The sequence below is a fragment of the Rana temporaria genome, chromosome 10 (assembly GCF_905171775.1).
Source record: "Rana temporaria chromosome 10, aRanTem1.1, whole genome shotgun sequence".
In the NCBI taxonomy this organism is placed as follows: domain Eukaryota; kingdom Metazoa; phylum Chordata; class Amphibia; order Anura; family Ranidae; genus Rana; species Rana temporaria.
The window spans coordinates 121185637-121209672 of NC_053498.1; the positions used below are offsets into that span (position 1 = coordinate 121185637).

A 24036-nucleotide genomic window follows, 5' to 3' on the forward strand; every position below is an offset into this window, starting at 1 on the left:
CTGCACTTGTGGGTGGATCCGGAGTCCAGCTTGAGTCTTACAGAGCGATCCTTCACAGCCGATTTCTCTTTGTGGAGACAGGTGTATTTTAGATCCTAGGATCTGGTAAGCTGCCATCTACTACTTTAAACACGGTGGTGAAAGCGGGCTGGATAAGGTTACCTGAAATCTCACTGTACCCTTCAGTTTTGGATGGACACAGTCTTTTTTACAGTTGATTCATTCATGTATGGAGTTACAGTTTGTTATTTAACACCTTTAAACCGATTTAAGATTTTTACAAACTTTTACCAGACTGTTTCACCGATTTGTTTCAATTTGTCACTTTGTATCCGTTTATATACATAGGGTATGAAAACATTAACTTCATGAGGTTTTGCACTCAAGCTGATTGACAGCACACTTTATTTTTATTAAGTCATACCATTGCTTTAGAAAATGAGGCCCAGAGGGCATGTGCAATTCAGTTTTCTGACCTAGAAAATCTACATTTGCATAATGAGCCCCCAGAAAGCTCTACAGGGCAGTAAACTCCTGTAGGTTCTAGCTTTAAGCATGCTCATCTGTAAGCAGATATCACATTTTATCATGGAGACTCAGAAACACCCCAGCCATCTCTACTGCTTCTTGTAAACTGCATTGTCAAAGCTTCTTAAACACCAGATTCATGAATACAGTTCTTCCTTCTCTGAAGTATATTGTGCCCAGAAGCAGTTGGGAATATAATTAGTATTTTGATGTAAAACAGTTACTCTAAAGCAGGAAGAGATAACAGAACACAAATGTACAGAATGGAAGTTTAATTGTTTCATACAGCTTTTATGCTACCAGCACACAAGCACCGCCGACACCTTTAATCTTCTCCTCGGCACGTCGGCTGAAGAACTTGGCTTTTACAATGACTGGCTGCTTGGGGAGCTTGCCTTTGCCGAGCACCTTGAAATAACCCTGCCAAAACAACAAGAGAGAGTAAAGAGTCACTTAGATCCTACGAGCAAAAAGGCGAGTTATCAAAACTCATTAAATGTGTACACAGTTTTAGATTTTTTTTCCCCCAGGAATGTTGTGCAGATTATAAAGTAGGAACGACCGATGTTACCGCATACACAAGTTCCATTGTGTCTGGCAAAACCTGGAGTGGCCAAGGTGCATTACAGCAGGCCTTCTGCATAACCCAGTCACTACTCACACCCAGCACAGCAATGTATATACAACACATGGAAGCCAGCTGCTGGAAAATGGAGCATGCCAATATCATTTAAAGTTTGGGGGGGGGGGGGGCAGTCCCCCCTCTTCCCTGTACCAAGGAGGAGTCCTGGAGGGCAAGGCAAAAAGAAAATACACCAGCAGCTCCACAGCAGTGAGGTAAGTGAAGGGATGACAAGAATGATATCCAGTGAGACAGAAGCTTCTCACAGGTTCCAGGAAATTAATCTTTGGATAAGAGGAGAGTCGGCAGCCCCTCCATTTAAAGTAGTGTTTAACCCCAAACGCAAACATTGTATTGCAGCTCATCAATTCTCAGATGTGGTGGCTGCACAAGTTTTTTTTTTAGGCCTTTTCACCTAGTGATCTGGCTAGTAAGTCTGTCCTGCAGGTGTTGGCAGAGGACTGCGACCAAACCACTTACCAGGGGTGCTTACAATGATCAAATGTATCTACTTAAAATCTTTATCCCAAAAAGGAGAAAAACTGTTGCTGTAATTATATAGAGTTTGTCTTCAATTTGTTTAGTAAACCTAAATCTGCCTGTGCAGCCAACACTTCCCTCCCCCCCAGGATGGACAATGCTGCTCCTCCATCCAGAGTGGGGGCACGCTAATACAGCAAGTTACTGGCCTATCATTAGGTGAAGAGGGGAAAAGCCTAAAAAGAAAGATGAAAGCAGCCACCACATCTAGCGATTAGTTTCAGCCCTACAGCTTACCAATCGATTATGAAAATTGTAATCGAATAATCTGCCAGTAACATAATGGGGTTAAAAAAAAAACAATTAGCCCTTTATAGTACAAAAAAGTTAATTCCTACTGTAAATATTACTTTCACTGTCCCACAGTAAAAATGAACCCCTTACAGTAGCGATTTGCTCTTTTTGTACTTATTTGTTTTTTAACCCATTATGTAACTAAACATCTCAGGCCTGGGTTCACACCTCTGTTTGTTGGTGCTTTTTGCAGAAACACACTACAATTCATTTACATGTTTTCCTATGGGACACATTCACATCCATGATATTTTTTTCCCAGCTGCTGCGTATTTGGAAAGGGCAAGGACTTGTGTTTTGCCAGCATTGCAGTGCAATTTGAAATTGCAGGCAGAATCACAGCTATTCCAAATCGATAGACGGGGGCCTTCAGTATTGTGCAGTTGTTGGGGTTTGAATAAGTACTATATTACATAAAACATTTGTCCCAACACTGGAGCACAAATAGTAGAGCTGTAGTCATCCCCAACTCCCCATGTAGACAAGAAAACAAGCACTTACGGCATGCACTGCGTCAATGACTGGTGCTGGTCCCTCTGGGTTCTTAGCGTGGTTCAGTCTGGTCTGTTCACTGACCAAAGTCCACAGTTTGTCCAAGTTGATTGTGGGACAAAAATGCTGATTCTTCTTCAGATGGTAATGCCTCATGCCGACCTTACCAAAGTAACCAGGGTGGCTGGAAAACAAGTTACACACATTATACATCTTCTGAAAATACACACAACAAGCTGGAAGATGCATTTGTCTGATATTGTCAATTTAATAGCAGAATTTTAGGAAACTCTATGCATCCCAGAAGGCTGCAGGGCCATATGTGCCAAATGTCGGTGGGCAGATGTTGCTGCATCGGTGACTGGTTGGGCTACATGGAAAACCAACCGTTAAACATCAGCAATTACTCTTCGAGAACTCTAGCACACCAAAGCCACTAGGAGTGCAGAGGTGTGACTCTAGTCTCGACACGCACTGGGCACCAGAAACAGACAAGAAACTCTTGATCAGTTTTTTTTCAGATAAATGTTTCCATCTGTAGGAAAGCAGTAAGTTCTCTGGATCAGAGAAGAGAACAGTCCTGCATGCTGTCATTTCATTAAGGGCTGCTGTGCAGGTTGGTGCCTATTTGTATATATGCACTGAAACCATTGTGCATCTTTATTTTACAAAGAATGCTTATGACGGATAACTGACATTAAAGGGGTGGTTCACCCTAAAAACTACTTTTTTTATTACACTGCCCCCCCACATTACAATACGATTAAGGCTATTAATTTTTTTTATGCTGTACATACCTTTGTACAGAATATTCACCCGTGGAATCTGGCTTGGGAGTCCCGCGGGAGTGGGCATTCTTAACATGTCTGATTGACGTTTGACCAAAAACGAGCTCCCCCCGTCGCGCAAGCCGCGTCACGGTTGGCGAAAGGAGCCGAACGGCGAGTCAGCGATATACTGTGCATCGCAGTTCGGCTCCTTTCGCCAATCGTGACGCGGCTTACGCGACGGGGGGAGCTCGTTTTTGGTCAAACGTTAATCAGACATGTTAGAAACGCCCTTTCCCGCGGGACTCGCAAGCCAGATGCCACGGGTGAATATGCTGTACAAAGGTATGTACAGCATAAAAAAAATTAATAGCCTTAATCGTATTGTAATGTGGGGGCGCAGTGTAATAATAAAAAAGTCGTTGTTGGGGTGAACCACCCCTTTAAATTATATTGAAAATCCTCAGCATGTAAAAATAACCCATTCATTTTAAAAGAAATGAAAAGGTAAAATGTGTGTATACATGAATATATTTACCCCTTTTTTCCCCCACATACCCTCTATTCTCGGCTGCATAAAGGAGCTCAGAGAGCTGGGGGAGGAGAAACAGGACACTGGTCTTCACAATGAGAGGCTGTGCACAGGGGGCGTGTCAGCACAAGTCTGATCATTGGAAGAGAGAAGTGAACAGCCTCAGATGATACACAGATGAACCAAATCGCCCTACATAGGTTACATGTACCGTATTTTCCGGCGTATGAGACTACTTTCTGGATGCAAAAAAATGCATCCAAAGTCGGGGGTCGTCTTATACGCCAGGTACGGTCTCCGTGCTGCTGCGAGCGTCAATGATTTAAAAGACGCTCCTTCTCCTCAGTGTGTTCTGTGATAGAAGGAACACAAATCTTCCCAGCAGCGCCTCTGTTCTGTGTTCCTCCTATCACAGATGCCTTCTCATCCTCAGACGAGATGAAGACGTCCGTGATAGGAGGAACACAGAACAGAGGCGCCGCTGGGAAAATTTGTGTTCCGCCTAACACAGGACACTGAGAAGACGCGTCTTTTAAATCCTTGACGCTCGCAGCAATGAGACTGTCACCGCACCGCCTGGCCTGCTATTCAGAAAAAAAAAAAGCGAGTACCGTAAATGCACCGTTTGCAGTGATGGCACAGAGAGGGGGCAAGTGATGTAATAGCACAGAGAGGGGGCAAGTGATGTAATAGCACAGAGAGGAATGTAATGGCTCAGTGAGATTTGAAAAAGTCTGTTTCTGTCAGCGGTTCTGGCTCCCCCTTAGCTTCCAGAAAGACTAGTAAGAAGGGGGTAGTCTTATACAGTGAGTATATCCCAAAATCAACATTTTTCCAGGAAAATTAGGGGGTTGTCTTATACGCCAGAAAATACGGTATATCTTCTGTCTTCACATTTATATACTGTTTAGAAAGTTCAAATCGCGTTAGGAAATTTTCTGTCTGTTTAACAGAGTGTGATGTCTGGGCATACAGCCAAGATGGAAAGGCACACACCCCTTATCATAGGCTGAGACTCAGAGGTGTTTTGTAACAGGGCCAGCTCCATGCTAATCAATTTTAGCAACATCCCCACATATTAGGGTTATTTAATGTTGGGTTGATATTCTTTAAAAGTTGTATTAAAACTTACAAGTGTAAAAGGACATCATGAAGGAATAAAATGTGACCACTCACTATTTATCAAAGTTGATTCTGTGATGATGCAAACCACCGGCATTACCACGACCACCAGGATGCTTTCTGTGTTTGCCTAGAAGGAAAGAAGTCAGTATAACAAGTTTGGCCAACCAACAAAATCACAAACTCAACCTGGCTGTGTAATGCAATGTAAAAACATCCCCATGCACAATTTAAATATTTTGTAATGTACTGCTTATACAAAACGCAAAACAAGAGATGTTACTGCTGCATCTGCACATCGGACACCACAGCAGTTACAAGCAGAACTAATTTTTCACACACCATTCCTCCCCATACAGAACACTACAGAAGAGCAGAGCGGTGGGCGGATGTCGCTGTATCAGAGACTGGTTGGGCTACATGGAAAACCAACCAGAAAATAAAGACCAGCAATTACTCTACGAAAACTCTAGCACACCAAAGCCACTAGGAGTGCAGAGGTGTGACTCTAGTCTCGACACACACTGGGCACCAGAAACAAACGGAAAAAAAAAAACTCTTGATAAGTTGTTTGTCAGATCCAAATGTTTCCAAAGTTCCAAGAGTATTAGAAAGTTGATTAGTCATTAGCCTTGTGTATGAAATGGTATCTTCTCCCCCCTCAATCCAGTCCCCTGCACACCAACACACAAGGTTTAAACACTTGCCTTTTGGGCACAGGTCACCCCTTCCAGCCCTGGCCAATGGTCATGCAACAATACTCATTTGAAATGGTTATTTTTTTTCACAAAAAGACCTTTTGGTGGTAAATCACCACTGGATTATTTTTAGCTAAACGAAGAAAAAAAAAAAAAGTTTCTATTACAAAATTCTGCAAATGTGCAATTTTTCTTGGCCACGGATAGGCTGCACCCTGTGGCCACGCGAGGGCAGGGATCCGAGAGGATGTCAATAGACACCCCCCAGAAATGGACGACTGCTCTAGCCATCATTTGGCTATAGCACAGTTGGCAAGTGGTTAAAAACAGGGGTCGACCGATATTTTTCAGGGCCAATAACGAATTTTCGGCTGCCTTTCAAGCAGATGTCGGGTGCCAAGTCTGTAGATTTAAACTTAATTTTTTATCACTTTTATTGCTGTCACAAGGCATGTAAATATTCCTTGTGACAGCAATAGGCAGTGACAGGTACTATTTATGAAGGAATCTGGGGTCTAAAAGACCCCAAAAACCTCTGCTGTACTTGAAAGTATTCAAAACGCCAAGATCAGCATTTTGAATACTTTCTATTTAGGGTGCCATTAAAATGGAAGTGATGCCATGACATCGTTTTGGGGTTACTAGATCTGAGACCCGATCAAAACCGATTCTGGCTTTGTTCGGGTCTCCATACAGCGGACGTGCAGGCTGGTCACTCGGGACTCCCAGTGGGAGTGTCCCCTCCCGCTGCTTGTATTAATGGGCGAGCATCTGCTTAGCCACATCTGTTAGTACAAGGAACCCGACTGTCCGCTCTAAATGGTACCTGCAGTTGCAGGCATCACCCCAGTACAACCACTTAAAGCAACATCGGTTGTGAATATCAGCCGCTCTGATAATCGGTCGACCCCTATTAACTAACCTCTTTACAATAGACATCCTGCTTATTTGCACTGCTGCACCCAATTGGACACAAGACCATCAATAACAGGATTGAGTAAAACATGAACAAAAAAAAAAAAAGTACCTGAACTTCTAAATAGGATTGTGGGATCCCAAGTGATCCATGTCTTATTCTAGCTCCTGAGATGGAAGGCAGCAAATTAAGGGGTACTGGTCGCAATTGTTACCTGGCAATAGCCAAAGCTCCCATGACCCATCACTGAGTAGCAGTTTTATATCTGCAGCACCATGCACAAGAGGATGGTCTGCCTTAATAAGCAGTTGAGCCCTGGCAGTCTTCTACTGGATAGGACCTTGGCTTTAGCAGGCCGCTACCAAACTGACATGGTAGCTTTAATCCAGAACTGTGTTGTCAGTTCAATTTTAGGTGCCACCACCAACAAAATAAAATGCTTTTAAATTGATGCATGAGCTGTACCAAGTGTTAAGATCTTTTACAGCACAAATCCTGGGATGTCATATCTTGGTTCTGGGACCATAAAGTAGACCTCAGAAACCAAGAAAATAGTTGTCCCATTACAAGCCATCTTTTTTCAGCCTGCACTAGTAGGATAACTATTATTAGCTGTAGTGGGAAACCTCATCCTTTACTCCAGTCATATAGTAATCATCAATTATACTCAAGTTGAAACAATTGATCCATAAGCGATACGTCAGTTTTAGGCAAGCTGATGGGCCAAGCTACCCCCCTGGCTTCCAGCATCTCTAAAGGACCTACAGCTGTAATATCCTGCCTTTAGATGCACTTATCTCTTCTACAGAATGTTCCATCAAAGAATTAGCAGGTAGAGCAGGATCACCTTTGACTTTTGAAGGCCTACAGACTTGGAAGTCCCTATAGAATTCTGTTGGATTTCCCAAAGTATATGTAACCATTCAGCGATTTAACATCCCAGCATTTCCCAGAAATAGCCCTTTAGGTGGATTGGCTTTTATATTTGAAATTGTACTTACCAACACGACCATGGCCGTGACTGACGTGTCCACGGAGCTTCCTTGTCTTTCTTAGCTTAGTAGGCTGTTAAAAACACAAAAACACAAATCAGCACAAATTTGATCCTTGGCATCTTGGATAAACCCAACAGTAAATTCTCTAGTGTCAGACAGATGTTGCTGCGCCGGTGACTGGTTGAGCTACATGGAAAACCAACCAGTGAATAAAGTTCAGCAAACACTTTATGAGATCTCAAGCACACCAAAGCCACTGAAGTGCAGAGATGTGACTCTTGTCTCAGTCAATAATAAAATGCACTAATCAGACCAAACCCCATGTCCACAACATTTGTGGAGATCCAAACATACAGCAAATATCACATTATAGGACACATGTGCACAAAGAGAAACATTGTCACATCCCAAACTTTTATTTTCTCATAGAGGAGGAATGTGAACTTGCTAGACCTGTTGTGTCCCCACTAAAAAGATCACCACTATAGACTGATCACACTTCAATCCAGGAAAGTTAGTTGCAGACATGAACTTCTGTTGCCACTGATGTACTATATATGCTTACATGAGAACAGACTGCTGGCTACATTTTTTTTCTTCCCACCAGTTGCTGTAAAGCTGGCTGATCATTTATAATGCTGTGAAAGGGGTATAAATCAGCCTGTCACCTGTACTAGGCTATCACATGATGTGATAAAGGAAGACTTCATCGCAAAGTAGATATCGCCACAGCGGGAGCATCAATTCCAGGGCCACCAATCACTGGACGCTAGATCAGCAAGGACTTTTAAAGCACCACCCAACAAGGTTAGGTACCACAGTGTGTCACCCATTTCACAGGTTAAGGTTTGGCACATTTGTCATCTATAAATGTGATGATCACTTGGGTACCATGATTGGGATTTGTGCAAACTTAGGCCCACACCACAATACTTTCCAGGCTCTCGGGTTTAAAAATAGTTGGCTCCAGCTGAAAAAGGATTTTCTCTGCATCCAATTCACATGACAGGAGAGTGTGCCCAGGGCAGCCGCGGTGCGGTTTGAAGAAGGCTCATGTGTGTTTTTGGCTCTGAATCAGGTGAAAATTCAGGCTGAAGTTCAGGGCCGATTCACACCCGAGATCAGTATACAAGAATGCACCAGACCCCCTGCTGTGAGCCGCAGCAAGCGTGAACCCAGCCCAAGTGCCTTAAATGCACTGGGATTTACATGCATTGATGCTTTTTTTGCCATAGCAGAGACCAAAATACTTTGAGCTGTCACACATTGTACGGCATTTACCCCCCAACATGTTGCTGTTAATTGGGCCTACTGGAAACAATGGATTCCTGCTGGTCACTGGGCATACATTGAGTAACAGCCTGTAACATGATGTAAATGGGAGATGAACCGTGAAGAGATCTTTACTGTCACTACCACATTAAAGGCAAAGTTCACCTTTAGGCGCCTGTTACACTCATATTTAGGGGTAACATGCTCCTATCCACCCACCTACTGCACTCCCTGCTCTGTGACAGCAGGTGGGGGAAAAGTCTCCCTGCTGTCACAATTTAAACACAGTGCGGCTATACAGGGTTCCACCCACACCGCTGCGTCATTCAGTTTCCTGTGAATGAATACAAAAAACAAGTACTGTCAGCCGGCCGACAGCTTGTAATTCTCAATAACTGGGAGGGTGCTGATGAGCGCTGTCACAGTTCATGGATTCTTCCTGCCATTCAGTAACTGCCCGCCCACATCGGCGGTATGAGCAGACAGTGTACAGGATCCAAGCATTGCACCCATGAGCTGCTGATCGCAGGTGCAATGCTTTATAGGATGCACGGTATAAAAAATAAAAGGAATGCACTTTATTTACCTGCAAAAAGAGGTTTATTTTTACATAAAGTGAACTACGCCTTTTAGAGCCCTTTCACACTGGTGCATTTCTGTGGCGTTTTTGCAGTAAAAATAGCGCTATTAAAACGCTCCCCATGCATCTCAATGGACCCTTTCACACTGAGGTGTTGTGCTGGAGGAGCGTTGAGAAAAGTCCTGCAAGCAGCATCTTTGGAGCAGCTTTTGAGCGCTGAAAAAAATGCTCCAAAAACACCCCTCTCCATTGAAATGAATTGAAAACGCTGTAAAAACGCAGTTTTACCGCTATTTAACGCTCTGCTATAGGCGTTTCCAGTGTGAAAGGGCTCTAAGTGTTCACCTGTGCAGAACAGTGGAGCCTTCACAAAGCCCTGTTCACCTGCAGTTAGAGGCAAAGAAAAGGGGCAGCTTATGTGCCCAGATCTCCTAATCTTACTGCATCAAGTGCTTTAACCCCTTCCCTGTCCTTAGGCGGTTTATAAATGGCCTACAGTTCAAGTGGTTATACCGGGATCATGACTACGGCAACAGTCACGGATCCCTGTATTGTTGGTTTTGAAGCCAGCGATTTCTAGCAAAGCAGAGGGGGCTATACAGTTGCTGGATTATCTTTACAGGCGGCAGATCAGGAAGCCCAGTAAAGAAGCGACCGGCAGCGAGGATTTTGTGACGTCCGGTTTCAGTCTGTTACTGGCGAGTAAAAGCATCAAATCAAACTTTAGAGGCCAGTGAAGAGATATGGGAGGTTTATCGTCACTTTAGGGTTCCGATGTCACATTCCTCAGCCAGTACGCCTGGGGAAGTAACAAATGGACTGCACTACACAGGGGGGGGGGGGACGAGAGACATCGGGGATCTGTTAGCCCCTGATAATACCTAACATTTTTGGGTTTGTCCCTTCAGATAATTTCAGATGAACTGTCCTGATTGGCTCTCGAACACCCTGTACCAAGAACCAGATCATCGGAAGATTGCATTGAAAGCGGTATTTTTCCTAAAATTTTCTGATGGTGTGTACCCGGGCTTTGGGCTCCATTCACACTTGTGTGACTTTGGACATGACAAGTCGCAGCCATTTTTAATTGAACCCATTCAGATCAGTGTGACTTAAAGTCACAGCCATTTTGAAAAAGGTGCCTGCACTACTTTGGTGTGACCTTTGATGCAACTCCGGTCTATTGAGTGTAAAGTTGGATCAAAGTTGCACTGGAAATCCTGTGGCTGGTGTGAACGGAGCCCAGAAGAAACCTGATACAAAAAATACACATTGGGACAAAAAGGACCACCTAGGTGATGGAACCAAACATTTAGCAAAAAGTTAAAAAAAGTTACACCCAACCTCCCTCCCATCCCCACCCCCTATTTGAACCCAATAGGGTGACAAAAAAAATAAAAATTTAGGGCAGTGAAATCTGTTGGCGTTACACGGGAACATGCAATTTTAATGTTTGACATGTTCGGCACAACTACCACTAGAGGTGCACCGAACGGAAATCTTGGTACCGAAAACGCAGAATGCACTTGGCCGAAAACAGTTTAATATACTTTAATTGTATATTAAACTTTTTAATATCGCAAATTTAAATTAATACAAATTTTTTAGCCATTATCTGCACCATTGGTGCAAGAAAAAAAAAAAAAATGCACCTCCCTGTTCAAAACGCATAAGCCACATGATAAATGAAAAACGATATAAGCAATATTAAAAATCAACGGTTTGCCACCATTTACTTTTATCGTCAAAATTCCAATCACATAATTTTCAGCTGCTGAAATTTCACTACCACTACTTAATTCTCCGGGGTCTCTGCTTTCAGCAAGTATAGATTGCTTGGGGGTTTTAAAGTGGAGGTTCACCCAAAAAATTATTTTTTAACATTACATTCAGCCGAGTTGTCCTAATGACTATCCGCTGTTTTTTTTTTTTATTTATTTTTCCCGTACATACCGTATTTTTACCGCCGCTTCCGGATGTTTTCTGCGGGACTGGGCGTCCCTATCCGATTGACAGGCTTCCGACCGTCGCATACTACGCGTCACGAGTTGGCGAAAGAAGCCGAACGTCGGTGCGCAGGCGCCATAGAGCCGCACCGACTTTCGGCAACTCGTGACGCGTAGTATGCGACGGTCGGAAGCCTGTCAACTGGATAGGAACGCCCAGTCCCGCAGAAGACATACCCGGAAGCGGCGGTGAAAATACGGTATGCACGGGGGAAAAAAACTAAAAAAAAAAAACAGCGGATTGTCACTAGGACAACTCGGCTGAATGTAATGTTAAAAAATGTTGGGTGAACCCCCGCTTTAAGTTAACTTCAGGCGCAAAATTATTCTTTTTTTTGTAAAGTTGCGTGCAAAAACGGCTGCAGTGTTCTATAGAGAAACACCTCCGACGGGTCTGCACATGCACAGTAACAAACGTCACTCCAGCTGATATGTTGATTAGCCGGCGTGACATTACCATAGCGCATGCGCACATTTTCAGAGGCATCAACCCAACGCACTACAAACAACGGAGGGGAACGTACTTGTCAGATTCTGCCTCGCTGTTGCCGGGCAGGTTTTGCCTGTATTGATCGGGCTTTCTGTCTTTTGCATGGCAGGTTCCGTGTGATGAACAGCACCGTGTTGACGTCACGCCAGATGATCAACATACCAGCTGGGGTGACATTGGTTACTGTGTATACCCATCACATGCATTTTTCAACCGGGGGCATTTTTTTGATAGAACGCCAGCAGTGAAAAGGGTTAAAGCCTACCACTGAGGAGATTCCTTTTTATTTCCTGTCCTAAAAACACAACGGGAAGTGATCAGGAATCTGAAAATCCCATATTATTGGGAGATTTCTCCTCTATATTGTGGATCTCATCACAATAATCTCCATGACAAGGCAACGAATCTCCCAATAGAGAAACAGCAAGAAAAGCCTGTCAGGGGCTCGGATCCATCCCTATGGCAGAGCTCTCCTCCATGTTGCTCCCTCCTCTCCCCGCACACAGCAGGCCGTGTCTGGGCTCTCCTGGCTTCTCCTCCATCATGCAGCTTCTTCGGGGCCCAGTCACACAAAAGCGAAGTAGGCGCCCCCGGTAACCAATCGGGTGCCAGCCCGCTCGTTCGGGATAACCGCTCAGCTCCTCACACACGGGCCCGGGGACATGTCATGTATGGCCGCTGTGTAAGCACGTGGCTGGCTCCCCGGCCTCTCAATCCTCCCCTCACCCAGCCCTGTCTCTCTATGAACCCCTCCTGTACACCCCGGGACTTTCTCCCGTCCTCCCCCGCACACTTCTCCCCGGTCCCCCACACCACGCTCCGCTCCCAGCTACCTACCATGGCGGCGGCTGCGAGAGAAAGAGAGAGATCCCGGAAGCTCTCGCGAGAACTAAGAGCCAGGTCTCGGGCGCACTTCCGGTCTGATGACGAGGGGAGAGGGGACGGGAGTTCTCGCCCGGGCTGGGGGAAGATCTCGCGAGAGGAGCGGGCCGCGGACACTAGGGCGAGCGCGGTGAGGCTGGCGGCTCCGGGCGGCGGACATTTTGTGGAGGACACGTGATCTGGTACAGTGGGTCGTTCAGCCCGTAGTGACTTGGGCTCCCCCCCCCCTCTTAGGGCCACTGATCAGAGCTGGGGGGCCACCCTGTCCCCGTGTATAGAGAAGTGCCCCCACAGGTCACAAAGTAGGCCCAGTACATGGGGGGCTGGATGGGGCAACTCCACACACACAACATTCATTGGTCAGTTGTGGGGGTGATGAGGACCCCGGTCTGGTCTGTGTCCCCCCCCTGAGGAGATTCACCCTCTCTGTGTGTCCTGGTGATCCCTGAGACAGGAAGGCCACCATAATACATACATTATACATTCTGCTCACTGGGTTCCTCTAACTTCCTGTTGTGTCCCAAGGACAGGAAGTGGAGGAAAATCTCCCAAGTGGGACACCAGCTACTAAGGTTGCCACCTCACCCCTTTAAACCCGAACACCTATGAATCGCACAGGTTACGAGGCTCATTGAATGCAGATAAGTGAGTTTAACCGCATTAATACCAGGCATTTTATTACCCCCTCCCTGCTCAGACCAATTTTTCGTTTTCAGCGCTGTCGCACTTTGAATAGCAATTGCGCAGTTCGTGCGACGTGGCTTCCGAATAAAATTGACGTCCTTTTTTCCCCCCACAAATAAAGTTTTCGTTTGGTGGTATTTGATCACCTCTGCGGTTTTTATTTTTTGCGCTATAAACAAAAAAAGAGCGACAATTTTGAAGAAACAAAAATACTATTTTTTACTTTTTGATTTAATAAATATCACAAACTTATATTTTCCTCAGGTTAGGCCGATACGTATTCTTCTACATGTTTTTGGTAAAAAAATTGCAATAAGCATTTATTGATTGGGTTTCGCAAAAGTTATAGCATTTACAAAATAGGGGATAGAATTATTGCGTTTTATTTATATATTTTTTTTTACTAGTAATGACGGCGATCTGCGTTTTTTTTTTGCGACGGACATATCGGCCACTTTTGACACATTGTTGGGACCATTCACATTTATACAGCGATTAGTGCTATAAAACTACACTGATTACTGTATAAATGTGACTGTCAGGGAAGGGGTTAACACTAGAGGGCGATCAAGGGGTTAAATGTGTTCCCCAGGGAGTGATTCTAACTGTAGGGGGAGGGGACTCACAGGGGGATGAGACCGATCAGTGTTCCTCTGTACTGGGAACACAGATCACCTGACAGGACCTGGATCTCGGTGTTTACATTACACACACAGATCCACGGTCCTGCTGTGATCCAGGACATTGCGGCCGCCAGGCACGCGCACCAGGTCCTGAGCGATGGCATGTGCATCGCCCTGGATGGCCGGGAAGCCCAGGACGTCATATGACGTCCACCCAGGATGGGAGATCCTATCTGTGGACGTCATTTGACTATGGGCGGGTAGGGCCACAGAACCTGTGTAATTAATATTTGTTCGGGTTTAAAACGATGAGGTGGCAACTCTACCGGCTGCTGACACTATGAATCTAACTATTCTCCAATCCACCCAACACTGAGCCTTGTGCCAGATAGGAACTGAGCAATGTCTGCATTCCTCCCATCCTCCAGGGGGCGCAGGCTGACATCCTCCAGTTCTATCATAGGACTCCTTTACACTGGAGGTTGGGGAGGGGCAATAAAACCCTGCAGATGAGCTATTTATTATTTATTTTTTACCACCACTCAAGCTCTCCCCCTTTAGCTGGGAAGGCAGCGGCTGGGTGTGAACAAGAAGCCTGATGAAGGGTCCTGCGTGGCACACTCAATAACTCACCCACTCACACACTCACTCAATAACTCACACAATAACTCACTCATTCACACACTCAATAACTCACCCACTCACTCATTCGCACACTCAATAACTCACTCATTCACCCATTCACACACTCAATAACTCACTCACCCACCCATACACTCACTCATTCACACACTCAATAACTCACTCACTCACCCATACACTCACCCATTCACCCACTCAATAACTCATCCATTCACCCACTCAATAACTCATCCATTCACACACTCAATAACTCACCCACTTATTCACGCACTTAATAACTCATTCACCACCCACTCATTCACGCACTTAATAACTCATTCACCCACTCATTCACACACCCACCCACTCATTCACACACTCAACTCACCCACCCACTCACACATTCACCCACCCACTCACTCATTCACACACTCAATAACTCACCCACCCACTCATTCACCCACTCACTCATTTACACACTCAATAACACACTCGCCCACCCACTCATTCACCCACCCACTCGCTCATTCACCCACCCACTCACTCATTCACCCACTCACTCATTTATTCACACACCCACCCACTCATTCACACACTCAACTCACCCACCCACTAACACATTCACCCACCCATTCACACATTCACACACTCAATAACTCACCCACTCACCCACCCACTCACTCACTCACCCACCCACCCACTCACTCATTTACACACTCAATAACACACTCACCCACCCACTCATTCACACACTCAATAACTCACTCACACACTCAATAACTCACCTATTCACACACTCAACTCACCCACTCATTCACCCACTCAATAACTCACCCATTTACACACTTAATAACTTATTCACCCACTCGCTCACCCACTCACTTATTCACCCACCCACTCATTCACCCACCCACTCACTCACTCATTCACACACTCAATAACTCACGCCAGCATTTCAGGTTTTAAAACAGGTGGTGAGGAGGTGCATCAAAGGCTCTCTGAAGAGGATTTACTTCCTCTTTAAAGTGATTGTAAAGTCTTATTTTCCCTTTCCTTTTAAAAATAACAAACATGTTATACTTACCTGCTCTGTGCAGTTGGTTTTGCACTGAGCAGCCCGGATCCTCCTCTTCTCGGGTCCCTCTTCGCTGCTCCTGGCCCCTCCCTCCTGTTGGGTGTCGTAACTTAGGACGCAAGTGCTTTGTGAATACAGCACTTGCCTCTCTAACTTACGGCGGCGTAGCGTAAATACGATACGCTACCCTGGCTCAAACATACGCCGGCCTACGTGGATCTAGCTATGTGTCTTTTATGGAGAATCAATACATTTTCAAGATTTTAAAGAGCAAGCAAAGAGTTGCGGATCATCTTTTCTCATATCATGAAGCCTGACTGGAAAACTCCTAGGATGTTGCCAACAGACACCTAGCTGTTATCGTTTACCTCCACCATCTCAGGACTGGAGGGTGTGGGGTGTTCACCTTTTCTGAACAGGTGAACTTACACTTGAATAAACATCTACAGGTCACCCCCCCCCCCAGCCTGTGACTGGACAGGAGGAGAAGCATAAGACTAGGGCTGCAACTTATTTTCATAATCGATTAGTTGGCCGATTATTGTTTCGATTAATCGATTAATCGGATAATGGCCTTTAAAAAAAAAAAAATTAAATGTTTTAATTTTTTTGGGACAATTTGTTGTTGGGCAGATTACAAAACACAAATTGCCGCAAAAACACATCAAATGGTTTTCTGCAGCTTCTCCATTGAAGTATATTGAACCAAAAAAAACAAATGGCACCGTTTTGCATTAAAAACTCCTCGCCCTTTCCAAATACGCAGCAACTGAAAAAAAATCATGGATGTGAACGTGTCCCATAGGAAGACATGTAAATTAACTGTAGTGTGTTTCTGCAAAAAGCACCAAAAAACAGGTGTGACCCCAGGCCTGAGATGTTTAGTAACATAATGGGGTTAAAAAAAACACAAACTAAGTACAAAAAGAGCAAATAATCGCTACTGTAAGGGGTTAATTTTTTTACTGTGGGACAGTGAAAGTAATATTTACAGTAGCGATTTGCTTTTTTGTACTATAAAGGGCTAATTTTAGTTGTTTTAACCCCATTTTGTTACTGGCCGATTAATCGATTATTAAAATAATCGATTACAATTTTCATAATCGATTAGTTGCCGATTAATCGATTAGTTGTTTCGGCCCTACATAAGACTAATAAACTTGTCTCTCTGCTCTCTCCTGTAATCCATGTAGTGGTCCAGGGATCTTAAATTCCCGCTCTTCTTCCCCTTCTTTCTGCAGGACTTCCAGGGTGGAATCTGATTGGTCAGCGCTAGCACAGAGAATCGTTGTGATCCGACCCAGAAGCCCTACATAAAGAAGAGGGAGAAGAACGGGGAGCTCAAATCTCTGGTTACATGGGCGCTGATAACTCCTCATCCCTTGAGGTAAGTACATTGAGGAGCAGGGGGGTGGGGAGGTTGTAAGGTGTCGGTTCACCTTCAATTTTTTTTTATGAAGAGATGAACTAACCCTTTAACTTTAGCAGATAAAGCTCATGTCTCCTGGCCAGCCAGACAGGACTGCTGTGTGACAGAGCTGTGTGAATCCCAGGACTGGGTAGAATATTGTTACCCTATGCCACTGTCCCCCTTTCCTGATAGAAACCTCGCTGCCATAAGATCTAGGCTCCACCCATATCGGCACAGGATAGTCCTATATAATAATAATAAAAGGCTTGACCTTTACTCCCCCGGAGCATTGAGATACTAACAAAGCATATATACCAATCAGGACCCCTGCAGGCAGGGGCCGACTGACAACTCATGGGGCCCCCGGGCAATCGGAGATTATGGGCCCCGGGCAATAGATTACGGGGCCACACAGTATAAACACACATACAGTATACACACAATATACACATACACACACTGAAAAGGTACCGTAGAGGCGGGCAGCTATAATCTTGGGATTTAAAAAACACAGATTTTTATATACTGTCCCTGGTTTTACTGAGGCTGGCAACCCTGATGGAGCCCCCTTAGTGGCATGGGGCCCTCGGGCAGTGCCCGAATGATCAGTCCGCCCCTGCCTGCAGGGCAAAGTGACAGGTGCTCTTTATTAGACACCCATCCCATACCCTAAAGCTCAGCCAGGTGGGGGCGCCTTATCAAGAGAGCCTGTCACTGAACCCAGCCTCAGGCTTTTTTCCCCATTTTATTTTCACCTGGTGATCCAGCCAGTAACACGCTTCCTGTCCTAGGGTGACAATGCTCACTCTAATGTATCTGTTGTTGCCGTAGGCTGCTCCCCTGATGTGGACTACAAACACCTCCCCCTCCTCTCATCTCTATTGCATGGGGAGGGGGATTTGTAGTTTATAGAAGATCGCCAGGAAAGCTGATAACATTGCTTGAGATTATAATTCGGTACACAGGAAGTGAAAAGGACACTGGTTTTCTGGCAGGATCAGCAAATATTTTCTTGCAGAAAACCTTATTGGCCTAAAAAAACGAATGCAGACACCATGTTTACCACATTTTTTTTCATGGGTTTAGATACTAGAAATGTGCAATTCGTTTAGTTCCGAATTATTTTTTAACGGATTTCGACAAATTCGTTAATTCGGAAATACTTGAATTAACGAAAACCCGATTAACAATTTTTTTCCGCAATTCGAAAATAAGAACGAAAATTCAAAAGAAAGAAAATAAGATGAAAATTCGAAACTCTGAAATAATAACTAATAATACCTTAATTATTACTAACTATTCAATTATAGGTATTGGAATTTCCTTTTCAAATTTGGCTGTTAGTGAACATAACGAATACGAATTTATCCAAAGTTACGAATTATCCAAAATAAATGCTGTATCTAAACGAATGGAACGTAACAAATTAATAATAATAAATAACAATAATAATAAAAACTTTTGATTATTATTAGTTAGTAATTATTAGTTAGTTATTATTTCTTATTTCCGGATTTTCTTTCTTATTTTAAGATTTTTACAAAATTACGAATTTCGATCATAACGAATGATCCAAAAAACGAATGGAACGAAAACGAACACATTTTTCGGCAGTGCCCACGCCTATTCGATAAAAATGTAACTATCATGTGACATATACTAGTTAGACCTCTGAATGGGCAATATGTTCAGTTGGAAACAAATACATTTATTTATATTTTATATATAATTAGGTAGATTCAGAAAGAGTTAGGCCGGCGTATCAGTAGATACGCCGACCTAACTCAGAATCTACGCCGACTTATGTTTAAGCATATGCTCAAACAGAGATACGCTTAAACCTATCTAAGATACGACGGCTTGCGCCGTCCTATCTTAGATTGCAATATTTTGGATGGCCGCTAGGTGGCGCTTCCATTGCGGTCGGCGTAGAATATGTAAATGAGATACGCCGATTCACGAACGTACGCCCGGCCGACGCAGTACTTTTACGCCGTTTACGTAAGAGATAGGCCTCGTAAAGTTAGAGCTAGGCCCTAGTGGAATAGTAATGTCAAGTATGGCCGCCGTTCCCGCGTCGAAATTCGTTTGCGTAAGTCGTCCGTGAATCGGGATTTACGTAGTTTACGTCCACATCAAAATCAATAGGCCCGTGCGGCGTACTTAGCCGCAATGCACACTGGGAAATGTAGGCGCCCGGCACATGCGCAGTTAAAAAAAAAAACCGTAAAAAACTTAAGGTCAAGCACTATTGGCATACAACACGCCCCCCTAACACACATTTGAATTTGGCGCCCTTACGCCCGCCCGCTTTAGGCTACGCCGCCGTAACATAGCAGGCAAGTACATTGAGAATCATGTACTTGCCTAGCTAACTTACGGCGGCGTAGCCTAAACGATCAGATACGCCGCCGCCAGTTTAGGCGATTGTCTGTGAATCTACCTAAAAGTCTTTTCTTTTCCTTCTAGTGGACCTGAAAAATTCACAGAGGCGCAAAATGACGGTCTGCGCCATGTTCGGGTGCAAGAATCGCATGCACAAAGGCTGTGGGAAGCATTTCTTCAGGTAATCCGCTCATCCTATTTCTTCCAGTGAATGCTCCTGCATTCAATAATTGTATAGATCCTTTAGGTTCTAATCACATCTTGGCAATCCGAATCGTGGGCCACATGGCCGTGATTCGAAATAGCGGCAAATTGCGGGATGCCCCTGCGTCCCTGTCACTTCTAATCGCACCCCAATCGCGGTGCGATTTTGCTACGATTGTCACCTGGGAAATCACACAAACAGAATCGCAGAATCACCCAAAAGAAGTGCAAGAACTTTTTTTGGGTGACGGGCGTCCCACAATTCCGTTTGCGCCCAATCGGGCGGGAATCACAACAAAATCGCGCCGCAATTGGGGTGTCATTGGAAATGGTGGGGATCGCACAGATGTCCCACAATTTGCTGCTATTTCGAATCACAGCCTTTCCGCTCGCGATTTGGAGCGCCAAGGTGTAAATGGAGCCTGATCCACTTGGTGTCTTTTTAAAAAAGCATTGGGACTCAGCGGTGCTCTGGGCTTCCATAGGGGGGTGCAGGATGGAACCGTCAGCTATCAGGGACAGCTTGTCTTCAGCACTAAGCTCAGGAGCTGAAACTATCAACTCCTGGGCAGATAGGAGTATATATATATATATATATATATATATATATATATATATATATATGTATATATATGTATGTATATATTATAGCAAATTTATAAAAACTGGAGCAGACAAAATATGTAAAAATTGAGGGGGTTGTGCATGGCAACAATCGGCTTCTGTCATCAGCTTGTCCAGTTAAGCTTTGAAAGATGGAAGCTGATTGGTTGCCATGCACAACCTCCTCAGATTCTGTCTGCTGCAGTTTTGGTAAATTCCCCTCAATGTTTTGTTTACACTGGAAGGGATTTTATATCACAAATGATGTCTTCCTGTCAGTAAGAGGGATCGGGCAGAGCTGTTGCAACTCTGCCCACAGCAAAAGATCACTGGAGGCAGCAATAGATCACCATTAGACATTATCTGTTGCTGCACAGCAGCATGGGGGGCCTAGATCAGGTCTCCACTGACTAGATCCAGCCCCCCCCCCCCCCTGAAGGTAAATAATGTAGCTGCTGGCGTTTATTAAACAGTCACTTACCGGGACATGGATCCAGTGCTGTCATCACCCAAGCTAGTTCTCCACTGGTATTTTTGGGTCCCCGGCACCGCCATCTTGGATGTGGAAAGCCAGCTGTGACTTCCTGACATTTTACAGCCGGTTTCCCACTGCGCATGCGTGAGACGTGATGCGCATTCAGACTGGCCCCCGCAGGAGGTTGCGGACGGGAATTGGTTGGGGTGGGGGATTCTGTCAGAAATAGGTACCCGCTCCCAGAAAAAAAAAAAAAACAATAATGGGGGGAGTGGGAGGATGATAAGTGGAACTTCCTTTTTCAGATGAAGATCCGTTTTAAATTATGTGAATATTATGTTAGGAAAAAATACAGAAAAATGCATTTTCTTTCTGTATTTTTACAATTTATTCCCAAGAAAAAACAGGAAAATAAAAATTCATGTACCCAAATGTTCTACCAATTTAAAGCCGTATCTGTCCACATAATAAGATAAATGTATAATATGTAGACTACAAACACTGCAAGGTATAAAAACTGTAAAAGGACTGAGACATCGCTGAAATAAAAACAAAAAATGCTCCAGGCAATTTCGGGAGAAATAGGCCCAGGGATTCAATGGGTTAAAACCGAACTCCTGTCTGCCTAAAAAGAAATATTACAAATGTAAATATAATTTTTTATTTTTTTTTGCTTTAAAATGACAGCCCCTTTTATTGCTTTCATCATGGGTTTCCTTCAAAATGTTCTCATTACTCTGCAGGTTCCCCATGAAGGATCCAGAGCGCCTCCTCAGGTGGATCGAAGCCGTGCAGCGCGATGAGTGGAAACCATCCGTTCACAGCAAAGTCTGTAGTGACCACTTCACAGAGAAAGATTACATGATCCGCCCCGGGGCAGCCTGCCCATACCTGCGGACGGACGCAGTGCCTACACCCCTGTTTACCCAACGCAAGAAGAAGTTCAAGAGGAGGAAATTTATAACAAATTCTGCAAGTTGGGCCTCAGAATCGAATGAAACGGAAGGTGAGATGCAGATGGTGGAGGCTCAGAGTGAGAACCAGATGAAGGAGCACCCAGTGGATGATCATGTAGTGGAGGATGAAGCAGCACCAAGCAACGAGACCCAGGAACCTCCAAAACAAGATCAGACTCTAGTGGCAGAACCTCACAGCAATGAGAAGGAATCCAAAACGCCAGACAAAGAGCCGGGAGCAACTGAAATGGACAAATCGCAGGAGAAAGGGCCAGAGGCTCAAACACACAGAGGGGAACAGACAGCAGAAACACAAAGCCAAGAGCAAATAGAAACCTGGGGACCTGCAATGGCAGAAGAAACAGAGAAGCGTGTGCTGGAAACGAGGGGTGAGCAACTGCCGAGACATGACAGAATGACAGACATTGACGTCAGCAGCACTACACAAAATGAGAGGCAAGTGGCTCTAATTTTAGCCGAACTGGAGGACACACACTGCGAGATGCGCGCCGCGGAGGCCAGGGCCGCAAGAGAGGCAGCGGCGATCAACAATAACAAATGCCCTGGTGATGACATGGCTACAAGTGAGGCCCCTAACAGTGACAACCAGTCCTCAAGTGACAATCCGGCAGATCACATCCCATTTGACCACGCTTATACGTCACTAACTGTGAGCGACAAGGAAAACGACATTCCGGCACCCACCCCGGCCCCAGTCTTCGCCACTACTCTTGCCCCTGGCCCTGCGCCCACCCCTGGCCCTGCACCCACCCCTGTCCCCAACCCTGTCGTGAACCCAAAAATTGTTAAACTACGGAAGAAAATCAAGACCTTACAGAAGCAGGTGCTGCGACAGGGTGTGAAGATAAAGGGCCTAAAACAGACGCTGGGGGAATTACGACGGAACAACCTGTCGGAGAAGGACCCGGAGCGGTTGATATCAGAGCACTGCAGTGGACTGGCACTGGCCCTGTTCACCACCCAGCTGAAAAACCACAGGAAATACAGTGCTATGCAGTACAGCAACCTCCTGAAGGACTTCGCCTTAAGCCTGTACCAAGCTTCCCCAAAGGCCTACAAGTTCTGCAGGCTGTTTCTGTCCCTGCCACACCCAGTGTCGCTGAGGCACTGGAAGACTTCACTTGATGCCAACCAGGGGGCGCTGCAAGAGGTGATAATGCAGGCAGAGACAGAAGAGGGTGAGGACCCGCAGGGCGAGTTGTCACAGGACGATATTTTGGCAGGAGCATTGAAGGCCGTGGCATTGGAATCTGAGACTTCACGAGAAGAGGAGCTGCAGAATGAAGCCCCGCCAGAGCCACAAACGCAGTAGTAGACTTTTATACTTGTGAACTCTGTCTCCGTTCATTTAAGAGCTTTAATGATAAAATTCCACTTAGAGCCATATCAGACTAGCGACCCTTTCTCTGGTGGCTAATTGCCAGCAAAGGGATCTCTAGAAAGCACCTACTTATACGGTTCATCTGAACCTGACCCATAAAGAATTCTTAAAGTGGGACCATCTATAAAAAAACACAGAAGGTCCACATCCCTACCAGCCCCCCACTGTCCAAAAGTTATCAATAGATTTAAACCCTTAAAATAAAGAAAACATAAAGATTTAACCTTAATGGCTTGTGGAAGGTATAGGCTTATGGAAGTACATCCCAGCTCGTGGCAGGAGTGCATTCTTGTGGTATCTACAATGGCTGCAGTGAGGGGCGGTGATGACGCTCACACTTCTCTAGGAAGCCGGGACTGACGGGAGTAGATTTTTATCTTAGGAATTATTTTATTGTTAAAGTTTTATTTATAGTTTATTTGTTTTGGGTGGCTGGGAGCTGGCAGTGGTGCTTACCTTCCATTTGCATTTAAAGGTCACTTTCAGCCCTCAGCACATTAAAGGGAATCTCTAGTCTTTTTAAAGTTTTACACTTGCGGTTGGGAGTCGGTAAAACCCCACGAGTGAGCCACGCTTTTACCACCCCTCAACCGCTCTCCCTTTAGCTGGAATGGGAGCGGCTGGGAATGTGCACACGCCATGTCAGCAATGCTTTGCAGCTGCAGCAGGAACTATACCTCCCGTTGCTCTCGGCAATACTGTCCGCTAAATGTGACCCGTTCAAATGGATGGGGCTGCACTGCAACCGCCCTGCACAATGTATCTGGTCGCCGTTTGGTAATACGACATTTAGGCGGCTAAAACAGAAAGTGAGGAGAAGATGCAACACCTCCTCGCCACCTGTCAAATGTTTTTTAAACA

General features: G+C 45.0%; 2 protein-coding genes and 3 non-coding genes across 5 annotated transcripts; 1 reads left to right on the forward strand and 4 right to left on the reverse strand.

The window, feature by feature from the left end:
- Window positions 1-785: 785 nt before the first annotated feature.
- LOC120915555 (60S ribosomal protein L27a) lies at window positions 786-12835 on the reverse strand. Its single transcript, XM_040326137.1, has 5 exons — window positions 12692-12835; window positions 7513-7576; window positions 4952-5027; window positions 2486-2660; window positions 786-948 (listed from the first exon to the last, which is right to left on the reverse strand). Exons 1-5 carry the CDS (start codon window positions 12692-12694, stop codon window positions 820-822), a joined length of 447 nt encoding a protein of 148 aa, XP_040182071.1. The 5' UTR covers window positions 12695-12835; the 3' UTR covers window positions 786-819.
- Window positions 2818-2945, reverse strand: LOC120916674. Its single transcript, XR_005744084.1, has one exon. It is a non-coding gene; the product is annotated as a small nucleolar RNA SNORA3/SNORA45 family (small nucleolar RNA).
- Window positions 5285-5416, reverse strand: LOC120916673. The gene has a single exon (XR_005744083.1). It is a non-coding gene; the product is annotated as a small nucleolar RNA SNORA3/SNORA45 family (small nucleolar RNA).
- LOC120916675 lies at window positions 7664-7794 on the reverse strand. Its single transcript, XR_005744085.1, has one exon. It is a non-coding gene; the product is annotated as a small nucleolar RNA SNORA3/SNORA45 family (small nucleolar RNA).
- Window positions 12832-23398, forward strand: LOC120915554 (peroxynitrite isomerase THAP4-like). Its single transcript, XM_040326136.1, has 4 exons — window positions 12832-12918; window positions 16981-17126; window positions 19620-19716; window positions 21561-23398. Exons 3-4 carry the CDS (start codon window positions 19649-19651, stop codon window positions 23104-23106), a joined length of 1614 nt encoding a protein of 537 aa, XP_040182070.1. The 5' UTR covers window positions 12832-12918; window positions 16981-17126; window positions 19620-19648; the 3' UTR covers window positions 23107-23398.
- The last annotated feature ends 638 nt before the right edge of the window (window positions 23399-24036 follow it).

Coding starts and splice junctions, on each gene's coding strand:
- LOC120915555 (XM_040326137.1), bottom strand. Junction 5,028..7,512: donor TCACGGCCATGGTCGTGTTG/GTAAGTACAATT, acceptor CTTTCCTTCTAG/GCAAACACAGAAAGCATCCT. Junction 949..2,485: donor TCATTGACGCAGTGCATGCC/GTAAGTGCTTGT, acceptor TTGTTTTGGCAG/GGTTATTTCAAGGTGCTCGG.
- LOC120915554 (XM_040326136.1), top strand. CDS start 19,649: ATGACGGTCTGCGCCATGTTCGGGTGCAAGAATCGCATGCACAAAGGC. Junction 19,717..21,560: donor TGTGGGAAGCATTTCTTCAG/GTAATCCGCTCA, acceptor ATTACTCTGCAG/GTTCCCCATGAAGGATCCAG.